This window comes from Tyto alba, unplaced genomic scaffold, assembly GCF_018691265.1.
Source record: "Tyto alba isolate M040663 unplaced genomic scaffold, T.alba_DEE_v4.0 Super-Scaffold_17, whole genome shotgun sequence".
NCBI lineage: Eukaryota > Metazoa > Chordata > Aves > Strigiformes > Tytonidae > Tyto > Tyto alba.
This window is the reverse complement of record NW_024881279.1, coordinates 10,712,249-10,736,526: the sequence shown is the minus strand read 5'-3', so window position 1 is coordinate 10,736,526 and position 24,278 is coordinate 10,712,249. Positions and strand designations below refer to the sequence as shown.

Here is a 24,278-nt window from a genome sequence, read left to right as displayed (position 1 = left end):
GCCAGAGAATTATCATAGCGTTGATTTCTTAATGACAGTTAGTGAGTCCCACATATGACTGACAACTACCAGCTACCAGTTGATGTGTTGTAGGATATGAATAGGTGTAAGGGTACAATGTAGTAATATCTACCAACCCTGCACAGTGTGCATGGAAGGTAGATTGGCCTCATGGGTTAAAATTTGACAACTTTAAAGGTTGCTGCAGGTAGCTATAAATGCCTTTTTCTGGTAATTTAGGGGTCTGGAGCAAGACATACTGTAAACGTACTTAGGAGGATCAAAGTATTACAGCTATCTGAGGGACATAGATGTGAGTCATGTAATCACTGTTGGATAAAGTCCCTAAAAGAGGTGATTTAAGCACTGTCAGAGTGATTTTAGTTCTGCATATCTGCTCTCACATACCCACTCTTCTCCCTTTGACTTAAAGACCTGACATTAGCGGAGAGTTCCAGAGATTTTAGCAACAAAACCATCCAAATTACTTGCCAGATGCTTCAGTTGATGATAATATGGTGGGAGCATCCAGACTCTCAAATGTCAGTTTATTCAAAGAGTTATTCCAATGCAGCTATATTAATGCTAGTTTATTCCATGCTACTGCATATCTAGATGAAGTACACATCTGTGCTAGCTACTAATTCTGTTGCCATTGTTATGTGCCCATCATTTATGGAAATAAAGACTAGCAGCATGAGTGGATTAAAAAAAAAGGAGGTTGATACCTTTTTTTAGTATCTAAGTACACTATATTAACAGAAGGGTAAGAGGGATGAGATGGGAGACTTGCAAGGACAGACTTACAGGTGATCATCATAATTTTGTTCCTTCTTTTGTCAGCAGTATTTGCAATGGAGACTTTCTGAATAGGGTGTGTTTCCCTATTGCTATGCATTTATCACCTTTGTGGTTAAGAGGTGTTTTAATCATCGATTCTCAGTGTTTATGGCTAGATGCCTGCTCGCATTTGCACTTCAGTGTTTGTTCTTTCTGCTGCCTCATATAGGTTTTCTATATTTTATTTATAAGGTTAGCTCATTGTGGAGCAGGTGGTAAGGTCACGCATGACTGTTTTTAGTGCTGTAGATTTAGGCTGTGATTTTCAGTTTGGGTGGAGGCTGATGAGACTACAATGGTTTGGAAAAGCTAAGGTTCTAGCTCCCACTGTAAAATTATTTTCTGGAAATGGCCAATGAAATTCAGTGACAGGAATTCAATGCACTTCTTCCATCCTATAGGCAACAGTAAGCAGAAGCTTTTTTTTTTTACCCCTCAAGTGAAGTGTGTTGTCTTTCTCTCTCGTTTTGCCTTCCTGTCTTTCTAATATCTATATGGTGTTTCCTTCTTCAGTATGATTCAGTTATAATATATGGAAACAATTCCGTTGTTTGTTTGCTGGAGAAGTTTTCATCTTTGTGTGAGTACAAATATCTTCTTAGTGAAATGGCCTTATTACTTTATACTTCCCATTAGGCTGGCATAGTTCCCTCAGTTTTACAGTAAATGGAGGATCTTTACATGTTGAATAGCTTTTATGAATCTTTATAAAACTATAATCACGGAAGATGATACAATAATGCAGTGCTCGGTGTAGCTATGGAGAGATGGCAGGTTCTGGACGGGCTGAAACGCTTGTATATCAAGCTAGATGACTGGCATTGTAGCTCTGTGGCATCCTTCTAAATGGCTCTCGACCAAAATGTTGGGTTTGCTTTTATACTTGAAAGACGTGTTCACAATTTTGTCTTTCTCTTTTAAAATATAATGCATACACAAATTTTAAGTATAAGTTTAAAAGTTCTAACACGTATCCTTAACTATCACATTTATAATTTCACCTATTGAAAAACAAAAGAAAAATTTGAGCACGAATTATTGTATTTTTGACTTGAAATTTCAGCATTTTGACTCTGAAGAAGTTTTTTTCTTGCAAGTAGCCATGCAAGTAGGAAGTTAGAAGGCAGAGCTAGGAGGTCAGACACAAGAGTCAAGGAAGTATGAATGACATCATCATCCCTAAGTACCCTCTCAGAAGATGAATGAGCTCTCTCTTGTATTACAATGCTAAAGAGCATTAGAAGGTGATATGATATCTAGACAACACATAAGATAAATGCCTCAGAGTATGCTAGAACAGCTTCCCCCCCACGCCCTCCACAAGTACATAAATCCTTTGGTGGTCTCAATAATACAGTATGTGGCTGATGAGTATTATGTATTGTGATCAGCTGCTTCTTGACAAAATTCATTTAGATTTAACAAGTACCTTGGACATTATCTAATTTAGTTACTTAAGCTGAATAACTCAGTGTAACTCTAGATACCCTTTATCTGACTAGACTCACAGCCCTTTAGGAACACAGGGTGGCTTTTTTTCACTAGTTGCTGAATAAAAAGTAAGCAGATGTCAACAGAAGAAATATCCCATCTTTTTTAAAGCTGGCACAAAATGTGTTTATCATCATAGAACTTGACACAAGATGTTTTCACCATGATAAAACTTGAAATGCAAGTTTCTTGATCTTAATTAATTCCTTCTGAGAGGAATGCATGCCACAAACAAAACATGTGAAGTTGCTGTAATGTTGGTTCAAGGTACATTCTGTCAGAAGTGGATTCAGTCTGAATTTCAGTTTTTGTGCTTAAAAAGCACAGTCATTCCGGTATGATTTGTATTATCTTTCCAACAGTAATCTTGAAATATGCAAAGTTACAGCATACTTCAATACCCAGCCTTCTCTTTTGCTTATGTAAACTCCCCTTAATATTTTCAGGCGGAAAATTTAATTAAAATATTTAATTGCATTCCTGTTTCAAAATTTCAAAAAGTAGAAATCCCTCAGTAGAAAATCAGCTTCAGTTTGGAATAAAAATGAACTCTGGATCTGTGGTGTGTAGCTTCATGGAGGGCAGTATTCTGATACATCATATTTAATCACTAAAGCAATTTTTCCTCTTTTAAATATTTGCTCAATTGTTATTTTTATAGAAATAAAATGATGCTCATTTGAAATAAAATGCAAGACAAGACTCTCACTTTATCTCTGACAAAATGCTGCAAAGTCCTTTATTCTAAACCAAAAGCTGTCAGACTTTTAACATTAATAGAAGAGTGGATCTTTCTTGACAAATGCCCCCATAAATTAGATATTAGCTTTAGTCAAACTCTGTCTCTCTCAGGAAATATTTCCACTTGCATATTCAATTGGAAGGACCTTACATGATGCCCACTTACTGCTATGAAAATCTAGGCTTCTAAGATGAAGGCAAAGAAAAATTTCCGTGAACAAAAGAGTATCTGTAATAACAGACTTTGAGCTTATGCAGAGACTTCTTTTTACAGAATGTGAGTTTCATTCACTTTTTGATATGTCTGTCTGCTGCTCTGTCCACCTATCTATCTGTTTATCTATCACCATTGCACTGGTAACATGCAGTATCAATTGAATTTTAAAAGACATAGATCTTTTATATTAGCTGTCCTTTTTTATAATAACTTTTACAAATTTAATCAATGCATTTTAATATACAATATAGTTTAAGTGCAATATACAATAAATATTCGAGCTTCATCTTAAACATGCTCTAGCCTTTAAATTGTTAAAACTGCAGTGCCCTTTCAATCTACTTACATAATGTCATAAAATATACATTTCAAGGTAAATGAAGTCAGCTACTTCAATTTAGTCCCTCAAACTGGTAGTAAATGAGAGGTTAACACTATGGTGCCAAACCCATTATTGAGTAAATTTAGCACCTTGGACAGCTCTGTAAAATCTTTATTGCTTTCCTGACCTGCTCGTCATGTTCTGTCTATGTGTTCAGTGGCTCTCAGCTCTGATTGAAAGGCAATATATTAGATCCCGAACACAAACATGCTCGGGGGCTGCTTCACTGTGCGCGTAATGACATGGAGGTGAGAACAATTTTCTGGTCACCGCAATCCAAGCACCTTGCAAGGTCTGTTGCTCTAACTTATAGAGGACTTTTGGGGCTCCTTTGTATGTGGAGTTGTAACAGTAGCTTCTGTGGTAATTTAAGCAGAGCTGCAAAGGGTTTAAGATGCATTCAGAAAACCAGAAGTTAATATCTTGAGCATGTATGTAGTAGCATTTTATTGTGTATTTTTAAAGCTAGTTTGTGTCTATAAGAACTACCGTCAGCTCTGGAGTAGAAGATACCACTATTTGACGCAGGAGTTTTTGTGTAACATCTGCTTTGTATGATCTGAAAATGTCATAAACAAGAAATGTTTTTATTGTGTGAAAATACTGTTAGAGAAAGTATGAAACTCAAATTTACAGACTGAAAATGTTGGAAAAAATATAACTATTGACTAGCTAGGAAAATTGAATGCAACTTGTCAAGCATATTTCAATAAACCATCATGACATAGTTTTATTTACATGCAATATGATATGTCATCAAAGAACTTCCAGTGTTTAAGAGCTGGATTATATTTGATATTAGGTAGAATGGCTGTAAGAGTTCATGTAATTACCTCATTTTTTAACATGATCTTCAATCTCTTTTTAGATGCATTCTAAGGTTTTTAGCTCAGCATTACATAAATAACTATGATTAGTCAGGTAGAGCAGAAATTACTATTTAAACTTTCTCTTTTTTTAGTAATTTGGCATAATGACAGCTGAGGTTAACAATATTCCAAAGCAGTTTGTGGGCTCTGTATCACATTCTAATTTTCCATCAGTGAAATATATAGTGCAAACAATTTCTACTGAAGTGAAATAAATCGTAGTTTGCAAAGTCAAACACCTGTGCAGTAATTTTCTACCTAAAATCATGGCTTGAAAAAGATAACATTTTTCAGTAACATCTCTGTTCTTCTCTAGTTTGTATCTTCAGTATGAAGCAAAAAGGGCAGCTCAGTATTCTGATGATTCTGGTAAAGCGACAAGGATTAATTGTACCTGGTTGTTGTTTGTAGTCTGTCTGTCCATGATTATACTGCTAACTGTTGTGGTCAAGCCACACGCACAAAAAAAATCCCCAAACCCAGAACAACAACCACAATAGAAAAAACCCAAACAAAAAAAAAAAAAAAAAAAAAAAAAAAAAAGAAAACAAACCAAAAAAAACCCCAAAAAACAGAAGGAGGCTGTAGAAACTTAACTCCTCCAAATCTGTTTCAAATGTAGTGATTTAAAAAATCCAATTATATATTACATCTCACTTCATATGTGGAAAATAATTTAAATGTGTGTTCTGAGAGAGGGGTGTGTGCAGCAGAAAGCAAGCCTAAATGTTTACTGGGAGTACAAAAATCCTCCATCTCATTTTTGAATTTAGGACATTATATATGTCATAAGTAGTTACTGCAGTATGACAACTATTTTATCTCATATTATAGAGAATTTAAAATTGAAAAAAATGCTAATATGCATCTAAAAGCTTGTCATTTGAAGAGTTGTTCAAGGATTTTTGAAGAGGTTATGGTGACAGCAAAATGAATGCAATTATATCTCTATTTTCTGATCAGAGTCTACAGTATATGAAAATTGAGCATTACTGTTTCTTTTTGGTATAAAATATGGCTATTGTGTAAAATATTTTAAGTTTAAAAGTTTAACTTTGTAGAAAACTGTAAAAACCTTAGAACTGGTACTATTTTTGTAAGCTATCTGCAGAAATATACTGTGGTGAATAGTATCATGTTAGTATATTACAGCAATACTTAGGGGCTGGGAAATACAAAAACATATTGTTTTATTCAATGGACAGTCTCAACTGCTTTTGATTAGGCAACTGGGAATCTGCTGGATGCTTTGAAAGAATATGAAAAAAAAATTACTTCTGGGTTAATTCAGCAATGCATTTTTACATTTTCTATCAGGATTTTTCATAGAGATTTTTTCCACACTGTAAAATGTACGAACACAGGAAATGCTATTATTACTTGCCTGCCAATTTAAGATACTTTAAGAAATATTAAGTGAAAAGGAACAAATAGGAAAATGTAGAAAAGAAAATTTGCCCCAAATGGAGAACTAAATCCCACACTGTTTTGAATTCTGCTGTCCATGCAGGGAACTTTTCCAGGAAACACTGCACTGTACTGGGCCATTCTCTTCTACTGCATGTGTTTTCGTCTTGTGCATCATTTTATGGACATGGATCCTACCATGACTCATCATATTGGGATACAAACCAAAGAAGTTGAAAGGTTACATTAGCAGTAGCATAAGACTGATTGGGTATCTTTTGAATGTGGCCTGCTGGGTAAGGTTACAATTCCTGCAGTATGCAATTAAGATTAAAATAAAAACATTGAGGGGTTTCATAACATGCTCTGAATGACATTGATTGCAGTAATGTAGCAAATGACCTCAGGATTGTATTCTGCAATAAACTGATGAGTGGTTTATAGTGCAGATGGTAGAGACAATTGAGTGATGTATTTTATTTTGCAGCACCAGTGATTCTCACCTTTTGACTTGATTAAGCATGTGTGTGCGAATAGGATGAACTAGTGATTTAACACCATTCAGTGGTTGCTGAGAATTGTTGCAATTAAGGTATACCTGGTGGGAGAAAAAAAAAAAAAAAACAAAAACAAACCACAAAACATGGTGCAACTAATAGAAGATTATAAAAGATTCTAATATTTGTTTTCCCCCACAAGTAGTTTATTGAACTCAGCGGAATGCATCTGTTTTTATATTGACAGGAAGTGATACTTAAGAGGGCTGCTGATTTAGTAGAAGCACTCTATGGTATGCCACATAATAACCAGGTAAATGCATTCTACTTCAGCAATTCTAAAACATGGCTATTTTGTAAATGTATAGATAGATCAGGGGCTAAAGGTATATAATACTACAATGTGAGACAGGACTAAATATAGAGGGCAATGTCATATCTGGATTGAGGTTTAGTTTCCTTGTTTTCTTTTTTAAAGGGTGTGAATTTAGTGCTTGTAAAAGCAACATGTTATTAACCCTGGAGGCATTTACCCACTTTCACCAGATACTATGTAATATGAGCAATAATATGCATTATGTTTTGCCACAAGTGATTTTTTGATCCTACCCTAAAGATAGCTTTAAGGTGAAGTAAGTCTAGGCTCCAGCCCCATTCCACTAGTTGGTCTTGTTACATAGAAATGTGGCCGCTGGGACTGAAGTTTCCAGCTCTCTTACACAGATGTCAGGATTTATCACAAAGGCAGCAGATCTTATAAGCATTAGCTATCAGTCAGCCAACTGGTTTAGAAAGAAAAGCATCTAGTTTTTGCCTTTGGTCAGGGAAATGTTTCATTTTAATGTGTAAGAAAAGGTTTGTCAGAGTCGCATTGCTAATTCTTTTATTCTTTTTTCCCCTTCTTATCCTCTAGGAAATAATCCTGAAAAGAGCAGCAGACATTGCAGAAGCACTCTACAGTGTCCCCCGCAATCACAACCAGCTCCCCGCACTTGCTAACACGTCAGTCCATGCAGGAATGATGGGAGTGAATTCCTTTAGTGGTCAACTAGCTGTCAATGTTTCCGAAGCCTCACAAGCCACCAACCAGGGTCAGGAGAAGACTCGTCTTCCTCTCTCTATGAACCTTTTCTGATTAAAGGCAGGGAAACGTGCTGAGCAGTGAAAGAGTGATGGGTCAAAACTGAAGGCTAGGAACACATCTAGACAGACACCATCCCATACACATGCACAACCTCTGAATGACACAACATTATCATGAGGTGGGGCTTTCTTTAGTGACTTTTGCTGCAATTTGGGAAAAGCACTTCTCCATATGTTTAAATAGCTTTTCCTTTTGCTTAGAATAACACTTGTATTTGTGTTTGAATCCCACTAATTTTAAAAGGATTTCCACTGATTTGAGCATGTACCTAAAGTTAAGTACTTGCTTATATATTTTCCTGAACATGGATGATCTTTCTGTCTGGGCCCTATGTAGCATTTCTTTATAACACAAAAGTATCCCTTGAATATTTGTATGTTTGGTTTGGTTTGGTTTTGCAAGACTTATAATATTGGAACTGATTTTTTGTCAGAGTTTGAGACTTTCCTAAATTTTGAAACTAGCAAAAAATAGAACTATATATGAAAACATTTTCAGAGTTTCTCTAATTTTTAAAAGAAAGTGGTTTTCACTTTGTATAAAATCAATATCGTTTTAATACCTACAGTTAAAAATAAAAAATGTGAAGAACATTTTGTAAAAACCCTTTGCATTTTCCCCTCTCCTTTCCTCAGCTCTATTTATTATCCAACTTAAAAATCCACTTTAATGAGAAAGAATTAGAAAGGCTGTTTTACAGAAGGACGGACAAAATTCTTTTTCATTGCACTAAAAAATATAAATTATTTTTAGATTAAAATATTTTATGAATGTACTGTGTGGTAGGAAGAAAAGGTGGCATTTTTTCTTCTAGGAGTGGAGGTGCATTTTGTATTTCTGTGCTTCTAGAAACAAATCTTCCTTTTTGGACATTTGGATATGAGTTTCCCCAAACATCATTTCCAGAATTAGGTAGAGATTTGAATTTTAACTTGGTGCCAAATTTGATACTCATTTTTTGCCAACAAAATTAACAGATCAGGGCAAAAAGACTAAGGATATCCCATTATTTTCAGAAATATACCCTACATTTTCTGAAGTATGCCGTGAGAGTCTCATTTGAGATGCACTAAATGAGAGCAACATCAGAAAAGAGTTAACGAAAATCATATGCTTGTCACATACCTTAAGTCGGTATGCACTCCTCACTTTGAAAATGTAGGCCCTGTTTACTCCATTTCCTACAAACAGCTCTTTTAGAGTGACTGTTCCTACAATACCCAATGGTAATCTCAGCTTGAGGGCAGAGGTTGCCTGAGGAGCTGTGAAGGCTGTAGCCTCCCTCCTCCCTTTTTGTGCTCCCATCAGCAGGACCCAGGCCGTGCGGGTTCACAGTTTGGGTTACCTGGTTGCAGTGGTGGTCAGTCCTGGCCCTCCCCGTGCACGCCAGGGCTAGACTAGGCTGCTAGCTTGGTAGCCCAGTTACTTGTTTGTAGCTCTTTGTGTAAGAAACTGTTCTCAGGCTAATACCAATTTCTAAATGTATTCCCTCCCCACAAAAGGTTTTACTCGCAACTCAAGCAGTGTGTCACCTCATGGCTATGTGCCAAGCACCACCCCTCAGCAGACAAATTATAACTCTGTCACAACAAGCATGAATGGCTATGGGAATGCTGGAATGTCAAATTTAGGCGGTTCCCCAACCTTCCTGAATGGATCTGCTGCCAATTCTCCCTATGCCAGTGAGTATTAAATGGCTTTTCTGTATTTTGCACATTTTTCTTTAGAAGGAGATGGTGACTTTTCTGTGATACTCAATATTTAGTTTCTATTTTGAGCACTTAAAACAGAGCTTGGTCCTTTCTCTCCTCTCCAAGGCACTGACCTTTGAAGCACTTTGAAGATATTAATGTTGCCAGAAATAATCTTCTCTGTATTTATATTATTATTATTAATATTATTATTATTTATTTATTATTATTATTATTATGTCTCACAAAAGCTTAAAAAGAATAATGTGTCTCATGATTTAGGCTGATAGTTTCATAACTTACCTTATATTCTGTAAATAAGAAATGCTGTCCTCAATGTTGCTAGAAAGTAGGGATGGCACAAATGACTTAATGCCCGTTGGAATGGATTAAAAGTCAGTTGTCAGTATGCCACTTTTTGTTGCAGTGGGTATGAAAGGAAGTTAAAGATATTTTCTGCAGGAAAGCAGTATTTTTCCAGCTCTAAGATATGAAAGGCTGAAAAGTTTACTGTAATAAGACTGACATTTCCATAAGCTGCATGATGATGTTTCTGAAACCTCTGAGCAAATAATATGTTCATAACCTTTATAGAAATGATGAATTACTATCAGGCCTAATCTTGATTGCTTATACTCCATTTGCTTTGTAAGCAGGTATTATATTGACTTCACTGAGAGATTAGTATTAGTCAGTAACATGTGACAATGGCTCTTAAAGTTTGTGTTTTAGTGTCTGTATAGTGAATGCCACAAAGATGTAAGTCATACAAATCATACATCCGATGGTGTAAAGAGCTTATGGTCTACAGGGAAATATTTATGTGTAGGACTAACTTTCTGCATCTTGGTATTAAAGGTTTAGTAGCCTCTTTAAATATAAATACATTTCAATTGATAAAGGCCTATGAACCAATTCTGCAGCCACTCACACAGCTCCTTAGTCCCTATTCACGTGAGAAAATTAAATTAATAGGACCTGCCCAATTCCTCTGACATTACTTACTCATGTGTCATAGAGAATTCCACTGACATTTGTAGAAAGCTGCTAGCAGAATCAGGCCAGAAGGTCTTGTCATATAAATAGGTTTATAGGCTGAGACTCTGGCATGGACAGGACAAACAGACTGCTGAACATAACAAGGTTTACGCAGCAAATCTTAAGTTTAGTGGTGTAACAGCAGTAATGAATTATTTTGCATTGCACTGCTAAAGTTCAGAATTAAAAAGAGGATAGAAACCCCGATTTAAAAAATTACCTCTAAGGCTTCTTAGCTGCTGCAAATTTATAAGAAAATATTTACCCACATAACTAGTACTTATAACCTGGGAATTCCTAACCAGTTATTATTTTTCTACTCTAATAATAATGTAACATGTAATGTTACAAAGTACCTTACTTATTAAGTTGAATTTACTGTCATAGAATCTGTGCACTCTGAATTCATAATATAACATGATTGATGAGACATCTCTTTTTGGAAGCAGATGCCAGTAATGCATTTAAAATACCCTAGCAGTGTATTATTTCATATTTATGAACAAAGTCCTCTTTAGAATAGCACTTCACTTCCCAGCCCTGGTTCTCTATTCTAGTTATATTTGGGGAGGTTTTCTTGGTAGATCTGTCATTCTGCTAACGCCTAATCCATTGAATCAGAAAATGCTTCAATCATGACCTGAAAATTAAAAGGTGGCATTCTTAATTAAATCAATAAACTAATTGCTGTATAGTAGCAATTCAATTTAGGTGCTTTGATTGCTCTCCCTTAGCAAGTACTTCCAGACATGGAGTGACTTCAGACTAAGATTGTATCTGTCAGACTGTGAAACTTTGAACATTTAATTTCCATTAATTGATTTCCTCAGTGTTAACAAATATGATATCAGATTCTCAAATAAGAACTTAAATAGGGTGATTTTTATCTACATAAATGCAAATAAAATAATAATTCAAAGACCAGATGATAGGAATTTTACTCTATAATATGTAATTATTCATAGCTCCCTCATGTGTATAAGCAGTTTCTAAACGGGACAAAGAATGAAAATATGGAATCTTACTATTGGTACCTTTCCTGTTTTTTTGTTGGCTAAGAGGGGAAATTGGCAATGCTGACTGAATATAAAAGTAGTTGGTTTTATTTTCATGAAAACAAATTAACTTAAAACCTCAATGATAAATACATGAACCAAAGATATTTATCCCTCTGTATAGTAAAATAATGGTTAAGGATATTTGTATTTAAAAACGGAACCTCCTATGTAGCACGTTTGCACTTTGGACAATCAGTTCAGTCCCTAAAATAAAGGAGAGCCTTATGTCTACACTTATTTAGAAAAACTGAAGACTCATTTTATTCAGTCTTGTAGTTAAAGCCAGATCTTCATCTGATATATACCAGAATGGCTTCATTGCTTAGCTATTCCAGCTGAGAATCCAATCGATGGCTCTGAATGAGAATGTTTTATTGACTATTCAGACGGTGGTCATAGATCCTGTGGGAGAATTATTTGTCTTGACCATTATAAAGCAGACTTTCATTTTCAAAATTCTCCATCTCAGGTGAGAATGCCAGTTCTCTTCCTGTGCATAAATAAAATGGTCATGTGAGAAATATGACTGTTTTTCATGTCACTGAGAATTCCGTGGAAGCCCCACAGCAGAAACTTTCCCAAAGCTGATGGATACAGGAAAGCTGGAGAATGACTTGGTACCAGTAGCTATAACACAGTAAGCATCTGTGGCCATTGTGAGAAAGGTTTAGTGGTTTCTCCCATTGGGAGATACAAGAAAAGCATGATTCTGTCAGTTATCCACACATTTTTTTGTGCAACAGACACTGAAAACACTAGTGCCAGGAGACCAAAAGAGTAAAAAATTCTCAGAGCAGCCATCTCACTCGTTGCTTGAAGCTGGACTTGCCTCCATGTGTGTATATATATGTGTGTGTACTTGTGTGTATATATATATTCACAGCTTTCAGAATAACTCCTTTTAAACCCTAGTTCTTGCAGGGTTTGAGAAAGGAAAGAAACCCAACCATTTTTGCTGACTTTTGACAAGCAGGTTGACTGGGTCACCACTAAGAACTCTATAACTTCTGCATGTTTGCTTGAAACTGCACAGGTCTTTCTGGAGCCATCTTACTACAAGGAAAGCATGGCTTAAAATGCTAGTTTTGGAGGCCAGTTAAAACCCCAAAACTTTCCAAGCTAAAAATTCCAGATCCAGATTTGTACTTTAGCCACTCTCCTTGCCCATCAGTTTTGTAACCCCTGAGTTATCTACATAGTCTGGATTCCCTCTTATCCACCTACACAAAAAATTACAAATTCAGACCAGCGCAGTGGCTAATGCCAATCATTAGAAAAATTTAAAAAAGCATGGCAGGACAGGGTGGTTGTAATAATAAGGAGTTACAGTGGCAGAGAATTAAGGGAGTATTTAAGAGCTCCTACAATTACTGCTCCTGAACACCTACAAAACAAAACAAAGTAAGTGGGTTTTCTATAGTGATTGATCATACTTCATGAACAACCAGAAATCTAACTGCAGTAAGGACCCTGGCCATTTGAAATTAGACCCAGTGCATCCAAGAAGCAGGATTCTCTTGTTTCTATAGCCTGCTGATTATCTAATACTAAGGAATGCCTTTTGGGGGGTCTTTTTTTCCTCTAGTTGTGCCATCAAGTCCGACAATGGCCTCCTCCACTAGCCTCCCCTCAAACTGTAGCAGTTCTTCTGGGATTTTCTCCTTCTCACCAGCCAACATGGTCTCAGCGGTGAAACAGAAGAGTGCTTTTGCGCCTGTCGTGAGACCGCAAACTTCTCCTCCTCCCACCTGCACCAGCACCAATGGCAATAGCCTGCAAGGTAGGTGAAACCAAGTCTGGAGCATAGATGGCTGCTCTCAGAACTGTAAGTTCCCAGTGCCTTGCGAGGCTCTAAGAGACACTGAGTTGTCAAAGGGGATAGAAGACAATGGGGGATCCCTGGTGGTCTCTGTCCTAACGTTTTCTCCAGTAAAGAGTAACTGGACTCCACCACCAGCCCACCCAGTACCATGCAGGTGTTTGGCAACCACCCTATCTCTAACTCATCTAATACTGCTGAATTGAGAGGCTGTGTCTTTTGAAGCACAGACCTACTGTTATGATAAAAACGAGTAATATTTCAGCTTACTAATACCATCCTTTTTCTTTCTTTCCTCTCTTATTCCCTGGTGTCGTCCTTTATCAGACCAGTCTTTTGTGGACTCTAGCAAGTACTCCACTGCAGGGTCTCTCCAGGGGCTGGCCTTCTCCTGAAGTACGTCACTCAATCTTCCCTTCCTTTTTTTCCTTTGTCATAGTACACTTGTGCAGAAATCCTACTGAGAGCAAATAGACCGTTACAGAGCCTGGCACAAACCTTTGCCTTTCATAAATAGAAGACACATTACAAACTAACAGCAGCATTTTCCAGTTTAACTCATACCAGGGCAAACATTAGTTTCCATTGATTAATATCCTTCTATGCCAATTAATTCCATAAATGGTGCAGGGCCTTTTTGAAAGCCTCATCAACTGTTGGTGTCAAGGGGCTGTTCCTTTTCTGCATCCCTTCCCCTCTCATTACAAAATATTCCAGCATTCGCACCTAAATATGTTTTGGAGTGTTGCAGGCTGAGGCAGTGACAGACAAAAGCTTGTCAAACTGAGGATGCTGCAAAGATCAGCACTGCCCATTTCAGTGTTTGATTCAGCCTGTTTTACAACACTGTGCTTAAACCTTCCTGTGTAATTACCTCACTACGCATTAGTGTGCTGAGAGAGACATTTTCATGCTCGCTTAGACCGAGGAGTTTCCATAAGCAGATGCAGCCAGCTGCCTCCAACTGTGCCAGAGGTGGGAAAGATTTTGCGGTATGCGTTGTGCTTCCCCCAGACCTGAGGTCTGTTTTCCTTTCCACGTGCCTATGCAAATTGTCCAAAGAGCATCGAGCAGGGAATAAAATCTGTCATTTTTAAAGCCATGTGCAGAGAGAGCTGTGCAGAACAGGGGGAGGATAGTTTCAGAGACTCCACACGTCACTCTACAGCCTCTGGAAAGAGAAATGCCGGGCTTGCAGGCATAATGCTGATGGCACCATTAACAGCCAAAAAAAAAACTATGTGCAGGCAGAGTGGAAGGAATCCATTCATAAAAGCTGGGATCTATTGTGACTGAAGGAAAGCATTGTCCTCAATGCGTTTTACATTGGTGAATCAGAAGGAGGAATCCTTGTAGATGTACACACATGCGCACAGAAATTTTGGAGATATTAGGAGTGTATAAGCAGAGCTTGGGTACCTTTGGTCAGGACTTCATTATAAATACAGACTGCATCAGGAATAAAACACAAGAAAATTTTCAGATGAGCTGTAGTGTTTAGGAGATTACTTTTTGTGTGTTTTAAAAATTTGGCACTGCCAACATGCTACAAATTTTAAAGGCAACACCTAAGATATTTCAGCTCCAAATAAAAAAAAATAAAAAGGAGCTAAGAGTTGTCTGCCAGAAGCTTTTGAACATGTTAATGTTTTTTTCTTCTCTTCACCTTGTCTCAACTTGCTGTTTGGGGTGGCAAGAAAAAGCAACTAACAGGAGAAAGCTTTTTCAGGCACTGTTTTTCCTTTCACAGGACACAGAATTCTCAGATTCCACATACTCAGTTACGAAAAGCAATTATGGAAAAATCTGAGAGCACCAGACACAACTGAAGCTTGCTGTCTGCCTCCTCATTATGTCACATCTAGAGCTGTAATGCCCAGAAACCACACAGATCTGAGTGTTTCCCCTTATTTTTATTTAGTAATTCAGTTTTCATAATAGGAATGAGAGACCAAGTAATGGTTCATTTCTGGGTTGTCACTGAACTTCTTGGTGAGTTAAAGACACACAGCATTTAGTCCCATGCCTTCTGACACCACCTGAGGCTTGTAATACTCACTCAGAAATTCACTGCCTGTTGTGCCTTATTGCTTAAATAAACAACCATGTATAAGGAGGCTGTCTTATCTCTCTTGGGCTTCTGGATACATCAGAAAGCAATCAAGCTTTCCTTATGTAGCTTAGATATCCGCAGAACTCACTAAAACAACAGCTAGGCTTATCTGTTGTTCTCTTCGCCATGCAATTTTGTAAAACTCAGAATACATTATTTCTGTAATTTGCTAGCAGCAAATACAAATTAGTATATGATAGAAGAAATAATGCCCATTGGTGGGAGTTTTTCTGCTCTATGCCCTCCCTTTTCGGAGGTGGTGTGATCTCATACTTCCACTGTTTCCCACTGATATCTCTGTTTTCAGGATCAATAACATGCTACAGCTGAGAGAATTTGCATGACTAGATGCAGCACTTACAGAAATAAAACTAGAGTGATATAAATGAAGACTTGGAAAGAATGGAAATATCAAAGCTTTTAGGCAGAAAAGATATCACTTGCCATTTGCCTTGTAATTTAATTCAGAATTTCAGAGCTCTTCAAAAACAATAATGCTTTGAAAAAAATGAGCTAAGACCTGCATCTGTACCATTTGTTTCCAGTGGCAAAAGGTGCGTGGCTGATATGTAACTACAGGGAAATGTCTAAGCCATGAAAGGAGGAGTTGCAATTATGTCACCTCCGTTTGGGCTCTTACCCAGGGTAGGCAGCTGTGCTATCGTAACAGAGAGACAATTCTTGACCACTTTTTGATGAAATTGATTTGGTTTTGATGAATCTTTTAGCTTGATAATTTTTTGTTGGAATAATATTTTGACATTTTACAAAGCATAGGTAATTTTTCTAAAGCAAAACAGCATATCGGTTTAAAGTTTCATTGAACTTAAAATTTAGAAAGGGCTGAAAAGGTCAAAAAAGTTTGAAATAGTATGCACAGAGGATTAATTATCCATATGAGTCTGCTCAGTTGCACTCATCACATGTAGGAAGAATCTACCCATTCCCATCTGCTCAACTCCTTGATTATCTGAATAGTAAAGGAAAAAGTGCTGTTGTCAGTATTGCTTTTCTCTGCACTGTAATGTATAGTACTGATGTCCAAGCACTGTAGTCCCACCCCTATATTCTGCTAAACAACTGCCATCCAGAAATCTCAAAGTGCTTTACTAGTAAGGATAAAGATTTTTATCCTCAGGTAAGAAACAGAAACAAATCAAATTGCTTGATGTAATACAATGAGCTAGAAGGAGAACTGGGACAAAACGTGTGTCTCAGGTCCATGCCCACATGAGTCTTTTATATATTCAGATAGGGAAAATTACACTCTCACCCTTAGCTGCAGGTGGCTGCCTTATAGGCTGCCACAGAAGAATTACAGTCTGGTCGACTGTATCTGTCAGTGTCAATATCTATTTTATTGAAGCCATAGAGATTCAGGCCCATACCCCGGCCCACATGTAAGGACCCCAAGAACAGAGTAGGGAGCAACCACAACGGTAAGACCATTGCTTAGCTTGAGTTTGCTTCATTTTCAGTCACACGTACCAAGGGGACAGCCGAATTGTGAGGATTCAGCACTTGTTTTATGAGACACTGCTGAAATAAAACCCTTTGAGAACGTTTTTAAACAAAGCTGCTGTTGTTTCACCCAGTGTTGATTAAATTCGCAAGGATTCTAAAAAAAAAAAAAGCAATATTGAATTCATCCTATGATTTGAGATGAAGGAGACAGCATAGCTATGGAGATAATATGAAAATGCATCCTCTGATTATCTCCATAGTGGAGCCAAAAAAGCCCATGACAGGAAATACCTCAGCAGGGAACATCTAAGACACAGTGGTGTCCTCTGTTCTACTCACTTGAGTGTCTTCCTGTAGGGCTTAAAGCAACTTAATTCACCTCTCTATCCTTTTTAGCCTCATTCTCAGCTCCTTGAAGAACCCTTATGTGGAGCAGAAACAATCAGTACAGTGATTCCACATAAAACCATTTCTGAATGATAAATTCCAAGAATTGAAATGCTGCTGTATAGTTGCAACATGTCACTGCTGAGGATGGCCTGTTGCAAACATGTGGATGTGTTTTGCATTCTCGCCTTCTCCTCTCATTTTATTTCATTTAATCAGTGCAGTTTACTCGAGCTGTTCTCCCCTTGCTGATTAGACTTGTAATTCTTGCACATATGGTGGTGTTTGTGGAGAAAACATTTCCCTCCTATCCCCCTCCAACCCCAAATCTGTGAGTCTTTTACTTTGGCTCTGTTCTTATCAAATAATTGCAGCTGTAATTAAAGCACAATGAATCAGCACCAGTCACAGGGTTGAGTTCTTCCTTAAGAAATTACATGTCCAGATGTCTGAGATGGCAGGCAGTTCTAGCATTTAAATAATGTGCCCATGAAGTGCTGCCAACCTGAATGCGAATCTGTTTTCTACCTTTTGGCAAATAACATACAACTGGTATTTTAAAGATGCATTGTTGTTACAGTTTTTATCATAAACTTGCATGACTACATCCTGTAATGATGTGCTTGCTCACAGTATATCACTTGGACACTTGGTGTGACTGATCTGAATAGAGTCGAGTCCCTGGTAAATAGAGGGAGATCAAGCTGGAAGTCAAGCTAGGTGGAAGACTGTACCTGTTGACTTTTAATGAAGGTGTCCTCTTTAAGAGAGGTGGTGGTTTCATATAAAATTAGGTTAGGAAGCATAATAAATACTGATGATTCAACTTAACCAGCAAAAGAGAAGACATTCTAAATTAATATTAACATATGACTCACTCAATGTAGTTGGTGATGTCTGCTACAAGTGTAATAAAACCATGAGACACTGGTCTGCTAAACCACCAGTTAAGGACATATTCTAATTTGAAAATTGGATTTGAATGTTTAAGTCCTTTTCTGAGCACCTGGAAATATGTACATGAGTCCCAGGGTTGAACACTGAATTTATAAGAGAAAACTGGCATAGGAGAATGAACTACTGTTAGTGTGTCTAATGCAACAAGCACCCTACCAGGTCTGTAATACTGGTGGTGTATGGGACTCCAGCCATTTTCCTGTATGTGGAGCAAGTATCTGCTTTGCTTTTAAAAGAACAGTAGAATATGTGGCAATGGCTGGGTCAGGTTTAAGCCTCCTGAGCATTTCAAGATTTTGAAATTAAAATCAGAAAATTAAGTTGGGGTCTGATTCTGATATTGACTAAGTGCACTTTTTCTGCAAGAAATTCACTAATTTCAGCGGTCACTTGCAATTTAAACCGCTTTCTGATCAGAACGAGGCTTCCCATGATTACTGTGTACGTAGTTATCGCTACTGGATGATACTTACATATAAATTTAATACACAGTACAGCTGGGTATGTGGCTAGTAAATGTTTAAAAGCTTTGAGGATTTTAAAAGTTGCTTGATAATGCACAAAAGTAACTTCTTTTCCCCTCTCTCTCTCTCTCCCCTCTCTTCCCCTTTCCTTCTGACAGCTATATCTGGCATGATTGTTCCCCCCATGTGAAAGAATTGCCTTGAAGAATTTTATTAATGAAGAGGTTGAATTCTGCTTCAGAGAGAATCTGATACAAGTCCCAGAGTGGAACTTTTTACTCAGGCCTTTTTAAAAATAAAAAAGAAATAAAGAAGAATCTTACAATAACTGCGGATTTTTAAACAAAACAAAAATCACCATCCTTGCAAATACTGAAATTAACAATCTACAATTGCAAGGTGTTGATTCAAGTTGTCCATCCCAAATACCTGGGAGATATATTTATTGTATGTTGATTAAAAAATACACTTTTTTTTTTTTTTTTTTTTGCGGAGGTGGGTCCTGCTTTTATTTCCTTCTGTTATTTGTGTTTTTTTAAGGCTTGATTTAACTCAACACCATTCGTCTTTTATAAATCATACAATTATAAAAGGGACACTAGAGATGGAACTCCACATTTTTAATTTATGATTTATTTTTTTTTAAAGCTGTGTAAAGAAAAATTAAGTGGTGTCATTTACATACAAGTCTGTATGGGACAGAATAGAAGTGCCAGTTAGTTTTTCGTAGAAGAATTATGGCCATTTAATTAAGGGTCGGCTCATATAGGTTGCTTATCCAGTGGTGACTTGCTAAGATGATGTTAAATGATGTCTAATTAAACGGATGTCACTCTCTAGAAAGTTGATATTTTTGGGTGTTGAGGGTGGGATTAGTAACCTCTGTCTTTAATTTCAGGCTAAATAATTGTGTAAATAATGCAACAAGAAAAGTTGGAGGAAGGGAAGGTGAGGATGCAAATAACTAACACATTTCCTCTTGAACTGAAAATTCAGTGCCTCTAGATAGAATGCTAAAACTGCAGCATTAGATGATCATGGCTCTAGCTTATACATCAGACTCTTTCCAAATGAGTGGCCTTCTTGAAGTTTAGTGTCACCTGAGCTGTGCATAAAATGCCATTTGGATTTTGCATAGCCATCTAATGACACAGACTGCGGCCGTCAAGCGGGGGTTGTTTTCAGCGTAGCCCCTCTCCCCTTGACATATTTGTTTTTATGGGGCAGAATGAGAGCAGACTCGGCTGCGGTTCTACGTCCTCACAATCTAAAAGCACACGTTTTTGTCAGCCTCCCACTAGGATTGTTCCTGTATCAGTCGACCCTCTCAGTTTGTATCATAATATATTAAGCAACAGGTAACTGCTTTTGAATAGTAAATGGAAACATGAGTTTGGGGGGTGGGTGGTGGGGCTGTTAGGAAGGTTTCAAATCAAAACCATAGCTTCTGTTTTACAAAAATTTTGCTATCATTATCTGGGAAGTGTTCTTAAAAACATTAGTCAAAGAGGCAGCAAAGCTCTGAAGATGCATTACCTGATATTTTTTCTTTGCTGTTGTGTTTTGTATGTAGTTATAAATACTGTAGATTTTTTGTGATTTTTTGCCAAAGTTGTTGTTCTATTTATACATTTTAATGTCTTAAGACAGTTTTTCAAGATCACAAAAAAAGAATTTTACTGCATATTTTGCAAAAAGAGCTCACTACCTTTAGCTTGCACATACTTGCAAAATTAATTAAAGAAAAAAAAAGCTTTTTGTTTCTGTTTTTTGTTTGTTTGTTTTAAAGGGGATTTTGTAAAATATCCATATAAATAATGTATTTATCTTTGGAATTTGTACATTGCTTTTTATCCCCTACCAAGTTTATTTTATTGTGTATGTTTGCTATGTGAAAAGTGCTGATTTGTTTGGTCATTCACCGTTGTATTAGCTGTTTAAATGTGATTTTAAGACATTTCATTTATAGTTTGGGTTTTTTTTTTTTTTTAGTATTGTTTAAAACCATGCTTCCATTTTTTTTTAATTTCCACCCAAAAGCCATTGTCTATTTTTGTATTATTTGTAAGTTAAGAAGTTTTTTCCAATATATGGCAAAAAGTAGCATATTATTCTTGTAGCATTTAGTTATGTAGATTTTAAAAAAATGTATCCTTTGCTTTTGAGGCTTAACAAAAACTAATGCTGTTTTACTCTATTAATATGCATGGGTTTTCTCCTCTTTGGAGTGACGCATTTTTGTGCATTAAATATGGGGAGAAACTTCATAGAACTCAATGGAAATACTTTCTTTCTTAAGTCTGCTTGTATATTTCTCTGTCTTTCACATAAATATAAACCAGCAGATTGGATGCCTTAACAATGCAAATCATATTCATTTCACTTGTACATTGTACTGTGCACCAGAACTGTCAATCATCACTAACATTCTAAGAAAAAAAAAAAAAAAGGAATTGAAAAGCACAAAAGAACTGTTTTGTTACCTTAAAACAATATAACTTTTTTCTAGTCAAGCAAGAAATCATTTACAACGATGCTGCAACTGTGCATGCTTCCTGTATGAATTTTGCATTGATTTTCACTAGAATGTCACAGTGTGATCTTTGGGGGGGAAGGGAAGAAAACAGGCTTTTTTTTTTTTTTTCATGGTGAGAAAATAAAAGAAGAGAAAACTGGAAATTGTGAGAGAGATCAGTTTATTGCTTCTCTGTATTCCAAGCGATTATTCTAATTCACATAGTAAGCAACAGCACGGCAATGTAATCAAATTTAAAGCCATATTTTGTCCAGTGACACCATCAATTACTCTTGTAGAGCTCCACTCAAAGTCATAGCAATTTTGACACCAGTGTTAGCCATTGATGTTTGTAGTCTTCTATGCCAGTGTCCAAAGATCCTCTGACAATGTGCATAATTTCATTTTGTTGCAGCTATTTATAGTGATCTGATGAATGGGAATTTATAAAAATCTCCCCTGCACCACCCTTATCTTTTACAAAGTAAAAGATGCAGCTGTTTACAGAATATGGCTTTAAGTGGAAACATTCAGATTTCAGTTTTAACAAGGTGAAGCTTCAAAATGACTGGATTGCATAAAGTATGCCTATTTCCTCACAGTTGTACTAGGATGCAGCTAAAATGAAGTCATCTCTGAAACTACTAACCTTTCACCTTCTTATCTAAATCTTTTTGAATAGACACACACACTGTACAGTTCTATTGTTAGAGAAACTAACTACTGTAGAGATTGTTATAATTTTTTTGCAGAAATTCAAGCTGTAAAAACTTTTCAACTTTCACAATATTTAATTAAAGTTACTTCCTGTCTGTGAATACAGCTCCTAGTTGTGTGTTTATTTTTCTGCTTCTGCTAGCTAGTAGATGAGAAAAAATAAAATAGAGAAGCCAGAGGCTACTGAATTGTCTTTCTGAAATTAAAGAGAAGCAGAAATTCATGGAATTACACAGTGAAGCATGGTGAATGCTGGTGCACCGAAACTCCTCTTCCTCTGTCACTAATGGATTTCAAATGATCCTCACTCCTAATGCTGAATGTTCATCCTGCTATCATTATTATTTCTATTGGTTAACTCTACTGATTGCCTGAAGGGCCAGCATATTTTTCTAGTGGATTTCAGGAGCATATCTAGCTTTAGCTACCCAGTTGCAAATAGCTGTCTCTCTAAATACAGAGACCACGAAGTACAAGGCAAAGGCATATTAGACCTAGTGCCAGAGACCCAGGGAGATTTCAGTTTTCACCTTGGTATTATTTAAGTCAAAGGGAACACTTCCAGGACCAGATCTTAAATGATCTGCTTCTGGCCAGCTCCAAGAGCTGCAGCAAAGTATGTTGAGCTGTAACTAGCCCCTTGACTTGGCCATGCAGGGGACTCCTGTAAAGGGTTTCCATTCTGCTACCCTTCCTAAATGACAAATTGACAGCTGCTAAATTGGTTCCAGGTGTTTAATATCATTCTGTACATCTCTGGCAGGAGAGGACCTTAAGGAGCTTTACCTCTGGCATTTGGAAGGTTGACATAATGGCACTTAGCTGGGTCTGAAGAATGGCCATCATACAGAAGACCTGTATGGATACAATCAAAACCTTTGAACACCACACCTAATACAAGGCTCCAAGCATTTCCAAGGTAGGAATAGGGATGTCAGGGTTGCAGTTTAAATTAAATTAAAATTTACTTGAAAAAATTAAATTTGCTAAAATCATAAGCAGATGAAATTGGCTTCTTGCAATGTAAACTGTTGGATCTCTCTTAAACGTTAACAGATCCGCTCCAGTAGTTGTTAGAGAAGAGACCTGTTGGCTAAGTCAAACCACAAATGTGTTTACGCTGTCAGCACAAGAGATGTTTTTTCTGTCTGAGATAATTCTCCTGATTCTCTTTCAAATGGTGTGAATATTGGCAGCCAAGGGCTCTATGAGTGCTCAGCTCACTAGAAAGATGTTGGGTCACATGTAGCTGAAAAGCAGTCTTAAAAATTAAATTCAGGATGTAATATTAGGCAACCTGTCCTAGGTGCAGCAGAACCAGAGCTCTGCTTCAGCCTTTTGGCTCCAATGAGAATGTTTTTGTCCAAAATTTAATTTCAACTACATTTAAAAGAAAAAGTGGAGGTGTAAGGGAGGTAAGATAGCATGAACCATCAAACTTCTAGTTCAGATGGATGCTGAAGAAGAGTCTGCTAGTCAGCCCCAATGATGTTCATCAACTGAGATCACCTGGGTGACAGTACTGTAACAGATGATTAATTGCTTTTTTGATGCCAGAAGAAAACCCTCCAAACCCAAACCATGTGAGGACCAGTTGCAGGGTGCTCATTCAGGTATGGCTGCAGTAAGACATGTATCCAATGATGAGTCATACACTAAAAGGGAGAGGAGTGTCTTCTGTCATGTCACAGAGAACATGTAGGCATGGGGGCTGAGGGTGAGGTGTATAATTTATTGCTGCCCTCTAAACTGGTGGCTTCTTTAATTTTTCAGCAACTGTAGTAGTCATGTTGATGGAATAGTTTGCATCTGCCAATGGGATTGATTGTATTTTTGTATGCACATGCCTCTAATTTTTTATTTAGCTTAAAGAAACCTCAGCAAAATGAGCTACCTTCACTGTTAGGTCCCTGGCCTTGTCTCTGTGTGTGCTTATTCCTTTTAGAGTCTGTCTCCCCAGTCTCTTGCCACAGCTGCTTCATGTAACATTTACACAACTCTGCTTAACACCACAGCCCATGTATCTTCTGCCATTTCATGGGTTAGCTGAAGACACTTTTCATGTTAAACACGTGATTTCCTCAGCTCCTTCCTGTTTATTGCCCCTTGTTCTCCAGCACTCTCATAAATATTCACATTATGCTGCTGTACTAAAGATGGGTTGGAGGCCTCCCACAGAATCCTTGGCCCCCAACTCAGCTTCAGACTCTTCCAGTTTCACGGGACAAAAGTTTTTGTAAGAGCTTTAGCAAATGCCACATTGGCCAAGCTTTTTCAAAAATGCATCTTAGTTTAGTTGTCCTCATTACTCTTTTAGGGAAGTTGTCACTGTAGCCCATTCCTCTAGAGCAGAGAAAACATTATACAGTTTTGTCCTGCACCAGCACTGTGCTTCTGAATTACTTCTCATCAGTATTAGTTCTCCTATTAAATATCTAGTAAAGAAATGCTGCTGTTACAGTCTTTG

The 24,278-nt window shown here is 37.1% G+C and overlaps 1 protein-coding gene across 9 annotated transcripts in view; it reads left to right on the top strand.

Annotated features, from left to right (window-relative positions):
- The window catches only part of EBF1 (EBF transcription factor 1), a 283,775-nt gene extending 261,859 nt beyond the window's left edge, over positions 1 to 21,916 (top strand). For 5 of the 9 annotated variants that reach the window (XM_042790401.1, XM_042790400.1, XM_042790399.1 and 2 more), the window contains exons 12-17: positions 6,692 to 6,757; positions 7,358 to 7,535; positions 9,091 to 9,270; positions 12,961 to 13,155; positions 13,522 to 13,590; positions 18,738 to 21,916. In XM_042790401.1, coding sequence (XP_042646335.1) covers positions 6,692 to 6,757; positions 7,358 to 7,535; positions 9,091 to 9,270; positions 12,961 to 13,155; positions 13,522 to 13,589 — 687 coding nt within the window. In that variant the 3' untranslated portion in view covers position 13,590; positions 18,738 to 21,916. The remainder of the gene's footprint in view (positions 1 to 6,691; positions 6,758 to 7,357; positions 7,536 to 9,090; positions 9,271 to 12,960; positions 13,156 to 13,521; positions 13,591 to 18,737) is intronic. The other 4 variants (XM_042790406.1, XM_042790405.1, XM_042790404.1 and 1 more) reach the window with 1 other exon arrangement.
- The last annotated feature ends 2,362 nt before the right edge of the window (positions 21,917 to 24,278 follow it).